General features: G+C 40.2%; 1 protein-coding gene across 5 annotated transcripts in view; it reads left to right on the top strand.

Moving 5' to 3' along the window:
* The window catches only part of ABCA4 (ATP binding cassette subfamily A member 4), an 84,616-nt gene that overhangs the window by 47,872 nt on the left and 19,144 nt on the right, over positions 1-17,600 (top strand). For 3 of the 5 annotated variants that reach the window (XR_008824676.1, XM_056356140.1, XM_056356141.1), the window contains 14 exons: positions 325-423; positions 4,429-4,653; positions 7,261-7,438; positions 8,794-8,925; positions 9,651-9,790; positions 10,483-10,620; positions 10,875-11,062; positions 11,844-11,934; positions 12,539-12,744; positions 13,166-13,214; positions 13,760-14,001; positions 14,429-14,553; positions 15,789-15,887; positions 16,920-17,109. Coding sequence is in view for 4 of the 5 variants with exons in the window: in XM_056356140.1 (XP_056212115.1) it covers positions 325-423; positions 4,429-4,653; positions 7,261-7,438; positions 8,794-8,925; positions 9,651-9,790; positions 10,483-10,620; positions 10,875-11,062; positions 11,844-11,934; positions 12,539-12,744; positions 13,166-13,214; positions 13,760-14,001; positions 14,429-14,553; positions 15,789-15,887; positions 16,920-17,109 (2,102 nt within the window). In the remaining variant the exon portion in view is untranslated. The remainder of the gene's footprint in view (positions 1-324; positions 424-4,428; positions 4,654-7,260; positions 7,439-8,793; positions 8,926-9,650; positions 9,791-10,482; positions 10,621-10,874; positions 11,063-11,843; positions 11,935-12,538; positions 12,745-13,165; positions 13,215-13,759; positions 14,002-14,428; positions 14,554-15,788; positions 15,888-16,919; positions 17,110-17,600) is intronic. The other 2 variants (XM_056356144.1, XM_056356143.1) reach the window with 2 other exon arrangements.

The raw sequence follows: 17,600 nt of genomic DNA, 5'->3' as shown, positions 1-17,600 counted from the left end.
CAGTCAGGGTGTTCCTTGACAGCTGTTGACTGGTTAGTGAGGATTCAAATTGTCCCTGTGTAAGGAGTAGCTTCATTCTGTAATTAAACCACATTCTACTTAAGAAAAAGTAAGGCAAATCAGATCACATGTTTTTTGAGTGTTTTACTCCTGTCTAAAAGAAAAAGAACTATATGCAAACAAAATCTGTTCTGTCAGGTGGATGGTTTGACCTTCTGATATGCAAGGTGTATATAATTATAGCTCAGGCTTTGCCTAGATGAATTTATGCCTACTGAGGAATGTCTTTATGAAGTGCACTTTACCTGCTTATTTCTGTTTTAGGGGACTATGGGCTACCACAGCCCTGGTATTTCCCTGTGCAGGAATCTTATTGGCTTGGCTCTAGAAACCCAAAAGCTGAGAAAACAGCAACTGCTGATGGTGAGTTTTTTTAAAACTTCAGTGTTGAGAAATACCTTCAAAACCACTGATCCGCTTAGAGGTGACTGCATAACATTTCCATTACCTGAGCTGCTCCAAAGATTAGAGACAGCCATACACTGGGAATCTCAGCAGGTGCCTTTGAACTTGGAGTGGCCTGCTATTATTAGAGTTATTAGAGGTGAGTCACTGTTCCATCTGAGAGCCTTTAAGGCATGAGTTAGCTAGCAACATCAAACCCCCGCTCTCTAACTAACACTCTTTGAGACATTCAAGGAGTCCTTACTGCTCAACACAGCATTTGTGAAATGAGTCAAAATGAAATACAATGTTGATCTTACTTATGCTGAGGCTCCCCCATCTTTCTCAACCTGATTCTTTTCTGTCTAGTTTAATAGTAATTTAAGTCTGTTTACTTTGGTTTTGTAAGCAAGATCAAAATTTATGACACCCTTGGACCAACTTGAATGAGTACAGAATTCCTGCTTCTGCAGATTTTTTTCTGTGCATTGATACTGGATTAGTTAAGAACAACATGTAGGTGATTGTATGTAAATAGGAATTAATGCAGACTGATGACTGGGATAAAGGCTTTTTGAAGGTAGTGTTCTGAAGTCTGGCTTAAATTTACAAGGTAACAGTGATATCAATCAAAATGACAGATGAAGAAATAATTTCTTCAGTCTTCTCATTAGCAGTCTTACCTTTCGTCAACTCAGACAGACTGCTGCTAAGGCAGTCCGATCTCAGGTTGATACCTATAAACCAGAAGGGAGTTAATCCTTCCTGTGAAGTCCACTGCTCACAGGTATTGATCAGAAAAGAGGAGGTTATAACATTGCTGGTTTTTTTGAAGAGGCTGTGCATTCTGAGGGAATGACCAGATTTTCCTTTTGACTTTCTGTGAGAGTATTCAGAATGGTAGAGGATTTTTAGACATTATGGAGTCTGTTACCTGCTTCAGCTTCACAAATGCTGCCATCAGATTAGAATTTGACTGTATAGGAAGGAGGAGGAAAGAGCCAAAGGAGGACCTGGAGCATGTTTGTAGATGAATGCAGAATTTCTGAAGACCCAGATAAGATGTCAGCCACTACATCTCAGCAACTTTTCAGTGGAATTTGGGCATATCCTACACCAGAGCTCCTTTGAATATCTCAGATTTGGAGCACAGTTACATACAGTATTTTAACGTTTTCTATTTATTTAGTGTAAGCCTAAATTTAGTAGAAACGAAATTTATTTTCCAGTTATCTTAATGCCTTGTAAGTTCTATGTGTTCTTTACTATACTTCCAATACAAGGTGGACTCACAGTTTCTTGGTACCCAAACTAATGGTTGTGAGAAGGCTTGAAAACCCCACAATATTCAGTTGCTCAGGTAGGTCAGCAACAGAAAAGTTCATGGCTACTACTTTATTGCCTTATTTCATTTATTTTATGAGGCTTTAGTAGCATTTTTTAGGTTACTTGGATAAGACATTTTACTTAATTGAAGCCTAGAGTTTATTTTGTAGGTGACACTACCTCAGAAAGCTGAGCTGATCTAACAGCTCGCTGTTGAGAAAAAATGGAGCTATCTTGCAGTCCATTTCACAGCTCTCATCCTAGTTCTGATGATGCTTATCAGTCTCTGGTAAGATTAAGAGATAGATCTTTCTGGAAGCCATTCCCAAGAACGTGAAGGACAAAGTGATAGGTAATAATGAATGTGGTTTTACCAAGAGTAAATCTTGCCTAACCAGTCTGATTTTCTTCTGCGATGACTGGATCAATGGACAAAGGGAGAGCAGTGGATGCCATTTAACTTGAGTTTAGCAAGGGCTTTAGTACAAATTCGCATAGTATTGTGATAGCCAAATTGAGGAGATAGAGGCTGCTTGAGTGGACACTAAAGTGAGTAGAAAACTGACTGAACTCTTGGGTGCAAAGGATTATGATCAGCAGTACAAAGCATAACTGGGGACCACGTATTAGTTGCAGCAGTCGTACAAGGACTGACGCTGGACTTAATACTGTTATTAATGACTTTATTAACAGCCTGAGTGACGGGATAGAGGACATTATAAGCAAGTTTGTGGAAGATACCAAATTGGAGGGAACAGTGGAGTGCAGGGCAGCTCTTCAGAGGGACCTCAGCAGGCTGGAAACACGGCTTTATAGGAACTTCATGGAGTTCAACAAAAGTAGATGCATAATACTGTGTCTGGGATGGAATAACTCCACAGGACAACACAAACTGGCCACCACCTGGCTGGCTGGAAGCTTTGTAGAAAAGGTCTTGTTGACAACATTTTGAACATGAGCCATCAATTGTGTCTGTGTAGCCAAGAAGACCAGATGCATCCTGAACTTTATTAGCAAGAGTATAGCCATCAGTTCAAGGGAAGTGATTCTTCCCTTCCAGTCAGCACTTTTGAGACTGCATCTGGAGTACTGTGTTGTCCACTTTGGGGATCCTCTTTGGAAGGAAGACATAGAGTTACTGGAGGGAGCTCAGTAAAGAGCCACCAAGTTGATTAGGAGCTGGTGCATATAACGTATGAGGAGATGCTGAGAGAGCTGGGTCTGCTTAGCCTTAAGAAAGCTAAGAGCTAGACTTCTCTGATGTGCCTAGTGGAAGCATGAGAGGCAATGGATATAAGCTGGAAAACAGGAATTCTGATTCAACATAAGAAAACAATTATTTATTGTGAAGGTAGTTAGAATGCTGGAACAAATTGCTCAGAAAGTTTGTGAAATCTCCATTTTTGGAGGTAGTTCCTGTGATCTAAAGTGGCCCTATTTTTTGAGGATTGAACTGGAGATCTTTGGAAGTCCTTTCTGATCTAAATTATTCCTCCCTTCTACAAAACATTGCCTTGCATTATCTCAAGCAGGGACAGTTGGAAAGGTCGTGTCTGATTAATTCCTTTGTAGGAGACACGTGATTTTTACCTGTTTGAAGAGCTAAGAGTCTTCAGTGCCTCAGCTTACAGGAACTACTTTAGAACTTTTCTCAGCTCATATCTTTCCTTCAAGGCCAATACTAAGCATTGTCTTAATCTATCATAACTCGTTAATGTGTTGGGAAGAAAACGGGGTAAGAATGTCAGAATGCAAATGTACAGCTGAAAATGAAGCTAAATATGTAAATTATCTTGGTACTTTTAAAACTGCCTCTTTCAGTGCACTTTTGTATCTCCCACTGCCATTTTAGGTGAAGTGATGAGCTTGTTTATGTTGCTGTTTGAGCACCAGGTAATTTTACACAATTTTATGGGCTAAAACATCTTAGAGCAGAAGGTTTTGGTGAGATTTCACAACAAAATTAAGTCCTAGGCCATCTGATAAGTTACAATTGTGCTAGTTGCACTCTAGGCTGCCAGCTTGAATTTGTGTTATATAAACAGTTTCCTGTTTACATAGGTTCCCTCTTCTTACATCACTGTTCTTGCTGCTTCAAGCCTGTCCCTATTAGTGATTTTGTGTGACTGTTTTCCTCTGTGTGACAAGGTCTAAGACCAAATTGGAAAGCCAAAAATTCTTGTACAAATGTTAACACCAGCTCATTCACTCTGGCCTGGAGCTAGTCTCTTAATCTAAACAGCAGTTTAGCAGTTTGCTTTTTATTTAAATTTTTCATTTTGTTTTTCTTCCTCTCACCCCCTGTAAGTCTGGGAAATGTTTGTAGGACCTTTCTCTTCATGTGATGAAGAACTTGGTCTAGAGCTGCATGGACAAAAATATAAAGCATGTACTTAATATTAGTCTGGATCTTCTACTCTGAGTCTATAATTGCAAAATCGTCAGTTGTCTTCCTTAAATATCTGTTCCTAACACTGTGAAGCAGATTTTAAGCTAGATGGCTTTGAGTACTGTGTTCTTAACCCAAGTAAAGCACTGATGATTAATGCTCTTGGAGAGTTCACAGCTTAGGACTACCTCCTTCCTCAAAGCACCTCTAGAGATAAGAGGAAATTAAATTTTTGTTAATTAAATGTTGGTTACTTTTGGTTTATATAGAAAAAAGCCCAGAGTCAGAAGGCTGTGTGGATCAGAAGGTCATGGAAATGGAAGAAAATGAAATCAGAACAAAGAAATCTGAAGAACCTGAAAAGCCAGAAGCAAAGACTGACAACCAGGGGGCAAAGGATGGTAAAAACAAACAATGTAAACACAAACAAGAAAAACAACCCGTCAAGCAGGGGAAGCCTAAGACAGATGTCCAGGACAAAGATGAAATTAATAGTAAGGAAAGAGAGAAATCTGAGTACTTCGGAGATACTATACTCACTGTACTTCATAACAAACTAGGCATAGGAGTGATTGGAGTCCAAGAGCCCAGTAGGCTACAGGGGATAGCATACCACTGCCAGAGCTAATCTCAGGAGAGGCACTGACTGTCCCAGCTACCCTCTTACTGATTCCTCTACCCTCACAGTTCCTTACAATATTTTAGCCACCATGTGTAAGAGAGCTGCCTTGTAGAAGAGATCTGTAACTTGTTTTTTACTGTGCAAATGCAGGCTGTTTCTATGGCAAGTTAGTGTTCATGCTGAGGGAAGCCTCAGACACACATACATTGACTTCTTAGAATTAAAGAGAGCCATTACTTCAATAAAAATACTTATGCTGAGAGGAATGTTCTTCCCTCCTAGACACACACACACCCACACACACCCTCCCCCGCAACTTTAGTGTGTCTTGCATCTATAGGGAAAGGCAGGTTTCAAAGGGATTTATCTGAAGTGCTATGTGTCTGCAGCCTTTTCTGATGCTGACATTAGCCACCACCTAAGAATTCCTGAATGACCTGCCTTGTTTTCAATTCCTAATGTCTTCCTTTGTGGGGAGCCAGAGGAGTTTTCTGTATATGATGCTCAGAGGAATGCATGTGGATTCTGTAGCAAAAGTAACTGCACTGACAGCTCTGAGCCCACTCCGACTCTCTTGAAAAGCTAGAGATAAAAGCTAGGGTCATGAGAACTCCTCACGTAGGCACTGAAAACATGCATTCAGGATGAATGAAAACAGGACAGGACTTCAAAAGAAGAGAGAGGCAGAGGGCAAAGGTTATTTCAGCCAGTCTTCTCCTAGTACTGCCTTATCTTTGTGGTGCTGTACTCGTCAGCTCCCAGATTCCAGCGGCTCCATGGCCAGAGGAAGGGCTTTGCCTGTCACTGCGCACAAAAAACTGCCTTCCCTTTCAGCCAGCCACACAGGAACTGGGAGACTGGAGAAGCCAGGAACAGACCTGGTATAGGTCAAGGAGAGTTTCCAAAATGGCTTCATGTAAGAGCTAGTGCTTCATATGAGAGTAATGGGATGGGAAATGGAGAGTAGTTCTAATGGCTTAACTCTATGCAGTCCAATACTAGCATGAATTAGCAGAGCAGGGAAGACACACCATAAATCTGTCCAAATTACTTCATATGCTTTAAGCAGAGCTTTCACCAAAGCCCCATCCACATCTCCCACAAATACTGCCATCTCTGAAGAAAGACCTAAAAGGCCCAAAATTGCACTGAGGGAACAGGTTCAGAATAGAGAAATATGAGTCACAAAAAAAGTGAGCTCAACCCTCCACCAGTGTCATTCAGGTGATGCAAAGCAGGTACTGAGGGAGATCATCGGAGAATTTATGTCAGAACTTGTCAGTGAGTCTTGAAGGCAAGTATGAATTATGCTTGTGATAGATACAAAACCAAGGACAGTACCTCAGTTTCCAATATATGCATAACTATCTAGCCAGACTCCATGTGAACTTTTGTGAATACAAGGATGTTTGTTGGCCCAGTAAAGTAAAACGAAACCTAGATTTCTTCACAAAGCAAAAGAAAAGTTTGTCATAAACATAATTTTATTTAAAATAAAGCTACCCATTCTAGATAAATTATTTCAGATGCTCTGTAGTATACACAGCTCTCTCATGTATGACATATTCAGGACATTTTCCTGAGTATTGTTTATAATGTCTGTCATACAAGCCACTGATGGAGGTGGGGCTGGTTTCACCCAGATGGCATTGGCTGCTCTCCACACAGGCCTGCTGGGTACTGAACAATTTAAGTAAACTGCAGTTGCAAAACAAGCCTCCCTACAAAGCCTTGAGCATTCTGTGTAAACAAAAGTGGACAGGGTCTTTAGTTTAAGTTTCTTAACTTCCATAATTCACATTGCCCAAGGGCTTAATTTACTTCAAAGGAAGTTTGTTTTGTCTAGAAGCTGATGCAATAAAACATCCTGATGGTGCTATTTACAATAATGCATTTTTAATCTGGAGAGAAAGACATCCCGTGTAGTGCTCATGTTAGGTATTGCCTAAGTCTTGAGCTGGCCTCAGCAAGGGGGTATATTTCACCTACCAGGATTAAAGGCAAATGTTGTTTTTTTTAAAGCATCATGGTAAAAGAATGCACAGCTGGGCAAATGATTTGAATGGCAGATTTCAGCCTGGCTAGAAAGGCAACTTGCTGCTTGTTTAATGTAATCCCTCAGCCTATCTAAGTATCTACAGACAACAATCCCAAATAATCTTCCTGCTACACAATGAAAACAGAAAGCATGTTCAGCTTCACCTGATCCAATGAGTTACCTCTCCACAGACCATTACAGTTCTGGGCTCTGCTTCTCCTGTCATTGATACGTGGGTGGATCTAAATAAATTGCACTGCAGTTAGATATCTTGCCTCAGTTTGGTACCGGTGTGTCTAGAGAACCTGGCCCTGGCATGTGGTGCTGGGTTTTACTGGGTATGTGCTGTTGCTTCTGCACTTATTGATGTGTCATCATCAGAACTGGGATTAAAACATGTGCTTTTATTCTTTTTTCATTCTTGATTTCTTGCCTTTCAAGTAAATACCTTCTTTGAGCCTGAGCCAACGGGATTGATTCCAGGAGTATGCATTCAGAACCTGGTGAAGATTTTTGCCAACAGGCCCAAGCCAGCAGTAGATGGCATGAATATCACCTTTTATGAGGGCCAGATCACAGCCTTCCTTGGTCACAATGGAGCAGGAAAGACAACCACCATGTAAGTCTGTATTTTAGAAGCAAATCCAGGGCAGTGCTCTGTTGCTGTCCTGAGGAAGTCTTCTCCACTCTTTCCTCTACCACCTCTGCAGCTAGCCTGACACACAACATCAAGGTTCTTCCAGAAGGGAAATGCTGCCCCTAGGCAAAGAGGAGATTAACTAAAACCCTGAGAGGGAGGCAGTGGGGACACAAAACAAGTGAAAGTCTAGAGAGAAGGAAGTAATCCCCCCGCCCCCCAACCCCCGTAATTAATTTCCCATGGCCAAGTTCCCAACAGATGAAGAGGGAGAAGGATCTTCTGGCTGAAAGAGCTGAAGATTTGAAAGCTACCGCACTCCTTGTGTTCTTGGTTTCTCTGTCTGACTTGAACTCAGTCAGACTTTTTGGTCTGTGTGGAAAAGAGTACAAAATATAGGCCCTCTTTAGGCAAAATGGTTACATATATGCAAGATCCATGTCCAGAATAAAATGTTTCTCTAATCCTAGACCCCAGTGTCTCGGGAAGCTGGACTTTAGGAATGTTTAATTTGCATACATATACATTTAATTTTCATACATAGGCAGAACTTTATTTGGCAAAATAGGATCAATTGGTGAACAAAACAATTCATGAGTCTGTGACAAGTTCACCAAATGCTGAAAGAAATGAAGTGTTTCATTTTGATTTTTCCCAGCAGAACACTTTAGGTTTTTCAGTTTAAAGAGACTTTTATTTGAAACACACCTTAAATTGCCTTTTAATTTTTTTAATTGTTCTGCAAGAAATATGTTCAACCCAAAATAAAACATTCTAATCTGCTGAAATGTTTTGTAAATTTTCTATTGTTTTTCTGTTCTCTTGATAAAAATAAAAATTTCTATTGCTTTGAAATTTTCAGAACTGAAAAAAACATTCTTCATTAAAATCTAGTAACAGGTTCCACCCATTTGCAGCATAACATTTGGCCCCCTTCCATTTTACAGAAGATGAAAGTGTAGGGCATGAATCGGCATGGCTAGAGACCTCAAACCATTATTCTCTATCTCAGTCCTAGTAGGTTTCATTTTAGACACATTTGTACATGGGGGTGATGTAGTATGCTGAACTACTCTGAAACAGAGAAGCTGACTCAAACAGTTTTTTAATGCATGCCAGAACCATACAGACAGGTGTATCAAAAATTACGTTAGCAGAGCCACAAGATTCTCACTGTAGCAGAGCAAGAGTATTTTTATATAAGCTTTTAATTGGAGTTGTTTCAAGACTCATAGTAAGAAGTCATCATGCTCCATCTAGTGGAATGATGTAATGCATCTTCTGAATCTGGCACAGAAATATAGGGGAGTGGGAATTTCCTCATTTTATTTTCCCAGGTCGATACTGACAGGCCTTTTCCCACCCACCTCTGGAACTGTGCTGATTGGCGGCCTGGATATTCAGACTCACATGGACTCCATTCGGCACAGATTAGGCATGTGCCCCCAGTACAACATCTTATTCAATCAGTAAGTATCAGTCCATACTAGCTTTCAGAACAAGGGTCCCAGTCTGCATGCTTGACACATCCCCAAAGCCTGTCTTGTTTCTCTCGCTGTGCTGGCAGCAGATGTATCTCAGAGGCAATTCTCCAGCTCTTTAACGCAGACATAGTGTAGGTGTTACCCTTCTCCAGTAGAATTCTCCTGCATCGTTTAGCTGGGAACAAAGTTTCCAAGGAAAATGGCAGTGCTCCTGGTGTTTTCTGTAGCACTGTGGGTTAGCAGGAGTTCAGGCTGGGATTCATGCACTATGATTTAGGCCTCCTAAAGCAAAAAAAAACCTGAGCCAACAGCACAGTAGCAGGCTATTTCTACACCCATTATGCACTACCACCCGACCATCTACTACTACCTTCTCAGGTGATTTTCAGCTTCACTGCCATCAGTTCATGTTCATCTCAACAGCAGACTCTTTTCCTTAATGCAGCTCGTGTTAGTTCCCATTTATTCCCATAAATGGATAGCTTGAGGCCTGATATACCTGTTCCTATAGTAGCACGTTCTGCTTTGAAAAGGCAGAGAAAGAGCTTGTGACATCTGAGTGAAGTGTGTTGATACCAAAGACCTGTGATCCAGATTTAAAGCCGCTTTTCTTCCTTTAGCAAGATAAAGCTAGAGTGAATTTATGGCTGCTTGGGAAAAAAATCTTGTTCATTTCAATTGCCTTGGTGCCTTTCTGTCTCATTTTGCAGCCTTACTGTAGCAGAGCACATCTTGTTTTATTCTCAGCTGAAAGGGAGATCCAGGGATGAAGCTGAGCAAGAGTTGGAAACAATGCTAGAAGACATAGGCCTCACCCACAAAAGGAATGAAGAGGCTCAGAATTTGTCAGGTGCCCACAGGATTGTTCTAAGATATTTTTTTCTGTTGCCTTTTCTTTGTCTTTAGGCAATTACTGTTTGAATAACATGTTTGAGGCCATATTCTGACATATCACTGTGCACTGGGGAGGTCTTTACTCTCGAAGAGTAAATAGGACTGTGCAAATAGTAAAGCTGGCACAACCTGTCCCTAAAGCTTCTGTTTCTTATAAATACACAACAAATTCAAATATACTTAAAGCTGTTATTTTTAAATGACTATATAAAAAATATAATCTATCAATGTAAGAAAAAACCAAAATACAATGTTCTATTATTTCAAGGCAAATGAAATATTATACTATCATGCTGCTCTACTGTTTCGATCAGTACTCCAAATACAATACTCTATGATTTGTCCTGATTGCAACTATAAAAGTTGGCTAGTTTCACATACCTTCCTGCTTTTGCTTCTTGTCAGAAGCAGAAAATGCAATGTGTTGATGAAAAATATGTTTAAAAAATAATAAAATTTTGAATGAGCTGTTCTGAACTTCAGGAGAAGAATGTGAGTGTTGATTTACATTGTAGAAAGATTTGTCTGAGGATGATTTTGTTTTACTGTATCGATTTGTCCCTGCACTGAAAAGCAGTGTTGATTACATCCCTGCCACATACTCATACATCTCATCTCAGACTCCTGGATGTGTCTGTCCTCTGGCAGGTGGAATGCAAAGGAAACTGTCTGTTGCCATTGCTTTTGTGGGTGAAGCAAAAGTGGTAGTCTTGGATGAGCCCACTTCTGGAGTTGATCCATATTCCAGGCGATCTATCTGGGATCTTCTGCTGAAGTATCGCTCAGGTAACAGATCTGAGAGTGGAAATTGTTTGGGTTTTCTTTCAAAACCCGTCATAGATGCAGCATGTGCCTGCTGTCATGAGTAGTGGGATAAGAATACAAACAAACAAGATTCTTTGAACAGATACCTATGGATGTGGCAACCTGGGACCTGGCTGTGGTGCAGAAAACCCCTGCATTAATTGCCAAAAAACTAAGCACAGTTTTGAGTTCCAGAGAAATTCCATGCCTTGTACATTCCTCCTTGTTCCTTCTAGGCAGAACCATCATCCTTTCAACCCATCACATGGATGAAGCAGACATCCTTGGAGACAGAGTAGCCATCATATCCCAAGGAAGACTCTTCTGCTCAGGCTCTCCTGTATTCCTAAAGAACCGCTTTGGGTCTGGCTTCTATCTCACTCTTGTTCGCAAGATGAGAAACACCAGAACTGGAAGGGCTTCAGTAAGTATGTAGCTCCCTTCCTGCGCATGTAATCTGAAAAACAGTTATTCGTATTCATGCACTGCACCAAGGTAGAAAGCAGTTAAGTGCTGCCTGAGGCTTAAAAATGAAGAAAGCAATGAGAAAATTTGATGACACCTCAGGAAACTATATGGATACCTGAGTCTCTGTAAAAATCTTCTCTGGTTTTCTAAATATGTATTCAGCCAGACAGGTGAAAATAATAGGTGGATTTGAAGCCCTCAGTGGTTTGTAGTTCATTCTTGTCAGTTAAGCGTGTCTGAACTTTTACCAACCAAGTTGCCTTTGTCCAGATACAAGTCTTTCTGATGTTTGCCTTTGCAGTACACTGGTTGGAAACATGGTGTAGTCTAGTAACTAGCTCAGTTACTGAAGAGTAACCTGAAGAGTCTACATTAATTTGTAGCTAAACCAGCCTTGGACAGCTTGAGAAGCAGGGATCTGGATTCCTTCTGCTATTAGTAGTGCTTCTGTTCTTAGTATCATGATCTGTATACTCATGGGCACTGATGATCGCATTTCCCCAGGTGTTTTGCATGCAATTTAGAACAGACAGATATGCTTTATGCAGGTTGATTTATGTTTTCTGCGTTGCTTAATCCAGTCCTCAGATGACTTTCAGTATAACATGCTCAAGATGCTCCAGATACCACATATTTTTCACTGACTCAAGCCATTCGGAGACTGAACTACCCTTACATCCTGTTTTGCATGTATCTGAAGCACTTTTATCTTTGTATCTGTTGCTTGTCCGTGCTAGTCATTTTGTAGCTGTGGATCTCAGTGCTCCTGCTCCTGCTCCAGCTGTGCACACAGGGATAAAGAAGGAGCTCCAGAGCAGGAACTGGATGGTAAGAACTGGGATGTTTGGCATTCCAATGCATAGCTGTGTCTCCAGTTATGCTGCAATCTCATCTTACAGATCAGTGTTGCTGAGGCCCACTTTTTCAGTACTTGTGTCATGTCTGACATCTGTATTGTATTGTAACATAAATTTAATAAGGTTTCTTTGTGCTTTTGATTACCATTGCCCCTTTTTGATGTATATGTGGTCTCAGGCACAGGTGATGAATTGGAAGTTTGTGTGCTTTAGAAGTGTAGACTGAGTTTTAACTACTCTGTACCAAAATTTGTAATTTGTTAATGAAAACTGAAACATATCTAAAGCAAAGGAAATTGGCTTTCTCAGAAAAAATGTTTTGGCTTTTCTACGTAATTGAAGAACTGAAGTAGATATTCCTGATGATTTTGTTGTGCATTATTAACAGACCTGAAATAGTTTCCTGCTACATAGTTCCAGAGCACGATTAACAATATAGCCCAGTCTAGTACAGAATTAACTGAGATATTTGTGAGTTAAGTAATATAACAGTCCCCTTTTGTATAGTGCAAACAACAGCTTTTGAAATCGTGCTTAAATATTCATTCTTTAAACACTGTTTTGACTTTTCACAGGAGATCTGAATGAGCTAGCAGAAGTTATTCATCATCATATCCCAGAAGCAAAATTAATTGAAAGCATTGGACAAGAACTCATTTACCTTTTGCCCAATAAACACTTTAAACAGAGATCTTATGCCAGTCTCTTCAGAGAACTGGAGGAAACATTGGATGACCTTGGACTCAGCAGTTTTGGAGTTTCAGACACACCGCTTGAAGAGGTAAGAGACAAACTAAAATACCTGCTGATCACCATCAGTCCCCAAAATGTTTTCTGAGACAGTTCCTGTTCTTAAATTTTTAATCATCCTAATTCCTAATGTTCCCTTCAAAACCTAGTCACATATGCTGTGGCACACTCAGAAAGTCTTTGGGATGGGCATAGAGAAAGGATCCAAGCCTTACCTCATGTTAGCCTTGTGGTGAATCACTCATTAGACTGAAATCTGTCTGTCTTTGTATCTTAGTTTGTTCCTTTCTTTATTTTCTGAGCTATTTCATAAGAGACCTCGGGTTCTGTAATAAGCAAGAATACTGAAAAGGTATCTAAATTTTTCCTGTTACATCAAAGGATAGTGTTCCAGAGGTCAGGTTATTGTACCTGTTCTTTTCCTAACCATGAGATGTGTTTGTCTGTGGCAGGTTTTCCTAAAGGTCACAGCAGAAGCTGACCCTGGAGTGCCAAAAGCAGGTATAGATCCATGAATCAGCATTTGATAAACAGTGTTTGATAAACTTTTCTTGGGACTGTTCTGTATTCTGAACGCCATGTAAAGAGGAGTCTCAGAACTTTCGGTCTTTGTATGGTGGTTTTGCCAAAAAAAATTTGGTCAGCAAGTACCTGTTTTCAGGGCCTGACATGATATCTCAGAAACAAGATGAAGTCAGCAGAAAGACTTTTATTTAGAATGGATAAGGCTCTTAACTCTTTAAATAAAAGTGGAGTGTCAAGCCCCCAAATGCCAATGGTTTTAGTAATTTTTATGAAAAGTACCTTGCTGACCATTAGTCCATAGTCTACATACACGAGTCACTTGTTCATCCTGCTGGAGTAAGAGGAGTGTTAACTTATATGATGCCACTAGCAGATACAGACACAGTGCAACACTTGTAAGTAAAGCAATCTGGTGATGTGATATATTCAGTTGGTAAAATCTGGAGATCATGAAAATGTTTGTGCTACCTTCGCGTGTGGAAGATAAAGTGTCTTCTCCGCCCTTTTTCATCTTTACCTAGAAGACACTAAAGAAAATGGTTCTACTCTTGATAAAACTTCTGCTGAGGACAAACCAGCTGAACAAACTGCTCTGAAAACTAATGGCACTTCTCGAATGCCAGTAGGCATAGCTGGAGATCAAAATGAAGGCAAAGGGTCCCGGCAGTATAAAGGTTTTCAGCTTGTACATCAGCAGATCAAAGCACTGCTTATCAAACGGTTCCACCATGCGTCCCGCAGCCACAAGGACTTCCTAGCCCAGGTATTGACTGATGTTTGCTGTTTTTGATGGTTTCCTACAACATTCTCAACACTGTCTTTCCCAACAATGTCTCTATGCAAAGCAACAGGGGTGCTGCAAATGGGTAACGATGTCCCTGACTGTTCTAATTATGATTCCAACTCTTCTGCTTCTTATGCTGTTTCTTTCTGCCTAGAGTCTATCACTCCACCAAGTTCACTATTCAGTCACTACTAGTCCAGCATTTTTATTTCTAACATAATACACTTCTGTGACAACGAGAATCTTAACTGAAAGCACTGAATTGTAAATTGTTGGTGTTCATGAGCTAAACCAGCTCTGACCTGTGTGCTCCTGTTGTTCCTCCTTCGTTTATATATATTATGAGGTGTGTACAGTGTCACTTCATATATCTAATAACCATGTGATTTTTTCATGTTCCCTGCAGACTGTTCTCCCTGGTAGTTTTGTGTTGCTGTCTTTAATACTTACAGTAATTATTCCTCCATTTGGAGAATATCCTGCCTTAACCTTGCACCCTTGGATCTATGGACAACAGTTTACTTTCTTCAGGTAAGAGGAATCACTGAGTAAAAGTACATCTGTCATATATACACCCTTTTCTCCCTATTTTTTAAGATCATGGGCCCCTGTCTTACTGTACTCACTTGGTGTGGTGTAAAAAAGGATTAACTCCACTGGAATCAGCAGATTTAAAACAGCGTGAAACTGGTGCAAGTTGAGAATACAGCTGCTAGTATGTCTAACCAATAGTCCTTCATATATCTTGCTACCTTTAGGACTCTTCTCTTCCTACCTGAATTCATGACTTCAACACTTACAGAGTTACATACACTACCTAACAGCAGATCCAGGACAGTGAGAAATCTGACTGTTTCTGATACACTGTTGAACTACTCCTGTAATCATAATCTTAGAGAACAATATGATTCAAATGATTCAAGCCTATCTGCAGACCTGTGGTAGATATATTTATACTTAATATTCGGACAAAGTTATGGAAACAGGATGAAAGCAGAGCTCAAGTGTTATTAATGCTGCTGCTTAACAGTTTCTCCCCTCACAGTATCCTTTCACTGGGTCAGAATTTTTTTCACAATTCCTCTGTGCTCTCCTGAACACCTGCTTCACCTTCACTTCCACATATTCCAAAGCTGAACTTGGGCCAAGTCAAAACATGCAGTGCAGAGGAAATATATAAAAAATGTTTAAGTCTTCGATCACAACTAGCAGAAAGCAGCAAAACTGAAGGCAGTAATTTTGAAGCATTTTCCTCGAGTTTCATATAGAAAATGGACATGAAACTTTAATTTAATATACACCTGGTAGTGTGTGGAGCAGATCCTGATATTTTTATTTGTATAACACTTGTCACTAGCAACAGTCTGTAGTCTAATGTTATTAGGTTGTTAGTTGCAGACACTTCACTATTAGCAGATTTGTCTCTTTGGCCTCAGCAACTGAAAATGCAGAATATGTTTTTCATCTTCTAATTACTGAGTGTGACAGGGCCGAGAGGGTAGAAATGTGGATTCAAGCCTTTTTGGAGAGTATTGCTATAGGACTATTTCAGAAGTCATGCTTTAATATTTGGAGAAACAGGTTTTAGCCTGCTCACTTTCTTGGAAGATTCTGGGGTTTTGCATAAATAAATAATTTCATTATCAGCATTTGTAGGGATGCAGTTGCTTCTGCCATATGGCTGTCCTTCACCAGTTGCTATGTGTATTCCAGTAGAATAGTTTGAAAGAAAATTTGATAGAGAAAGTCCTATCTTATTCCCTTAGCAATGAGCGTCCCGGCAGTGAGCAGATGGTCTCCCTCATTAATGCTTTCTTGAATAAACCAGGATTTGGAAATCGCTGCATGAAGAATCAGCCTCTTCCGTAAGTTGCTAGCTAATCTCTCTTGAACAAGATTCTAGCAGGATATTACTAGTGGAACTTGAGTAGTGAAACAAGTATGAATTGTCTTGACTTTTCACTAGAACCAATGCTTCAGATAGATGGTTGGCAATAATATCTAATATGGGGTCAAAAGTAACAAACAAACAGCAAGTGCCAGGGAATTAAGAAAGATTCATAGTGCTCAATGTGCCTAGCTGGAAACCAGCTCATGTAGCCTTGTATTGAGCATTTAGCAATGTTGAAATTTATGTCAGTAGGCCAGTGGGCTCAGATCCAAATCTTCACAGCTTCTCTGGCATTTCCCACGTGAGTCCCCTCATGTTCCTCCTGTTCCCCCTGGTGTGTTTGGAAGCAGTAGCTTCAGCAGGTGCTCAGATTGTGTAGTAGCAATAGAACAGTCTCCACAATTTGAAGCTATTCTCACTGTGAAGTGAGGGAAGTGTTACTAGAGTTCTTTAACATTTGTTGTCCTACCTGTTTACCCTGCTCGTGAGTCGTGCTTTGGAGGCATTTGTCACTGGCTTGCTATGCTTTGCCACTTGCTCCTTTTCTCCTGCCTCTCTCCTAGTCAAGATATCCAGCAGCTTGACTCTTCTGGCTGTCTTCTCCTCTCCTCTCTCTTCCGATTCCTCTCCTCTGCCTGCTACAGCAGGAGCAAAGAGGAAAGTTTTAAAAATAGAGAAAAGATACTGCATGAGCAAGGAGAAGGGTAGTTTCTTTACAAAGATGTGTCTCCACTGCAGATTTTGTATGTACCGATGGGTCTAACACAGTCCCCTTGTTCCTTCAGTGTCCTATCTGTAAGCTGAAGACAGTGAACTTGGCAGAGATGTAGGGGGAGATTATATTTGTTCATGTTTACCAAGTACTTTAAAATGTTCTTATTATTCATAACTCACAGGATGAGGGCTGAGAGGAGAATATCTGTTGAAAGCATTGTGATTTTGTGGATTTGTGAGCTCTCATGAACTGTATATCTGCACAGTTTAAGGAATCTGTTCTTCTACACAGAAACTACCCATGCAATAATATGCCAACTGCCTGGAACACACCTTCTGTTCATCCTAACCTAAGCAGGCTCCTGCTGAGCCAAAAGTGGAGCCCTGAGAATCCATCACCTTCCTGCAAGTGCAGCACTGACAAGAAACTCACTATGCTGCCAGAATGCCCTGCAGGCGCAGGAGGCCTCCCACCACCACAGGTTGTGTCCTTGTGCCATAAATCTTTGTAGAAAAGTTTCATGGCAAGTGCTGGAGGAGGGATTAGTGTGCAAGTACCTTGCCATGCCAATATACGTGAAAAGAGCTGAGTATATTTCCAAGGGAACAAGAATTGCTGGAATTTGGAATTAAATTTCAAAGGTATTGGAAAAGCTTGCACATCTAAATGAAATGTGATTACTATTTTCATCCAAATTACAAACTTTTCATATAGAAGAAAATCACAAAAAAAATTCAACAATTTATCAAATAATTTATTTATTTATTTTTGCCTCAGAGAACAATTCTATTTGCAAGATTGCCTTTCTTTAAAGAAGGGAAGAGAAGAAGGGAGAAAGAAGAAAGGAAGGAAAGAAAAAAATGTCATTAATTGAAAAACATGGAAAAAATTGGAAAAATTAATATTGAGTCAACCCCAAATAATCATTTTTTTACATGCCTTTTGGTTCCATTTTTAGAAAGAAAATTCTAA

The sequence above is a fragment of the Falco biarmicus genome, chromosome 11, assembly GCF_023638135.1.
Source record: "Falco biarmicus isolate bFalBia1 chromosome 11, bFalBia1.pri, whole genome shotgun sequence".
In the NCBI taxonomy this organism is placed as follows: Eukaryota; Metazoa; Chordata; class Aves; order Falconiformes; family Falconidae; genus Falco; species Falco biarmicus.
This window is presented reverse-complemented; position numbering and strand designations above follow the sequence as displayed.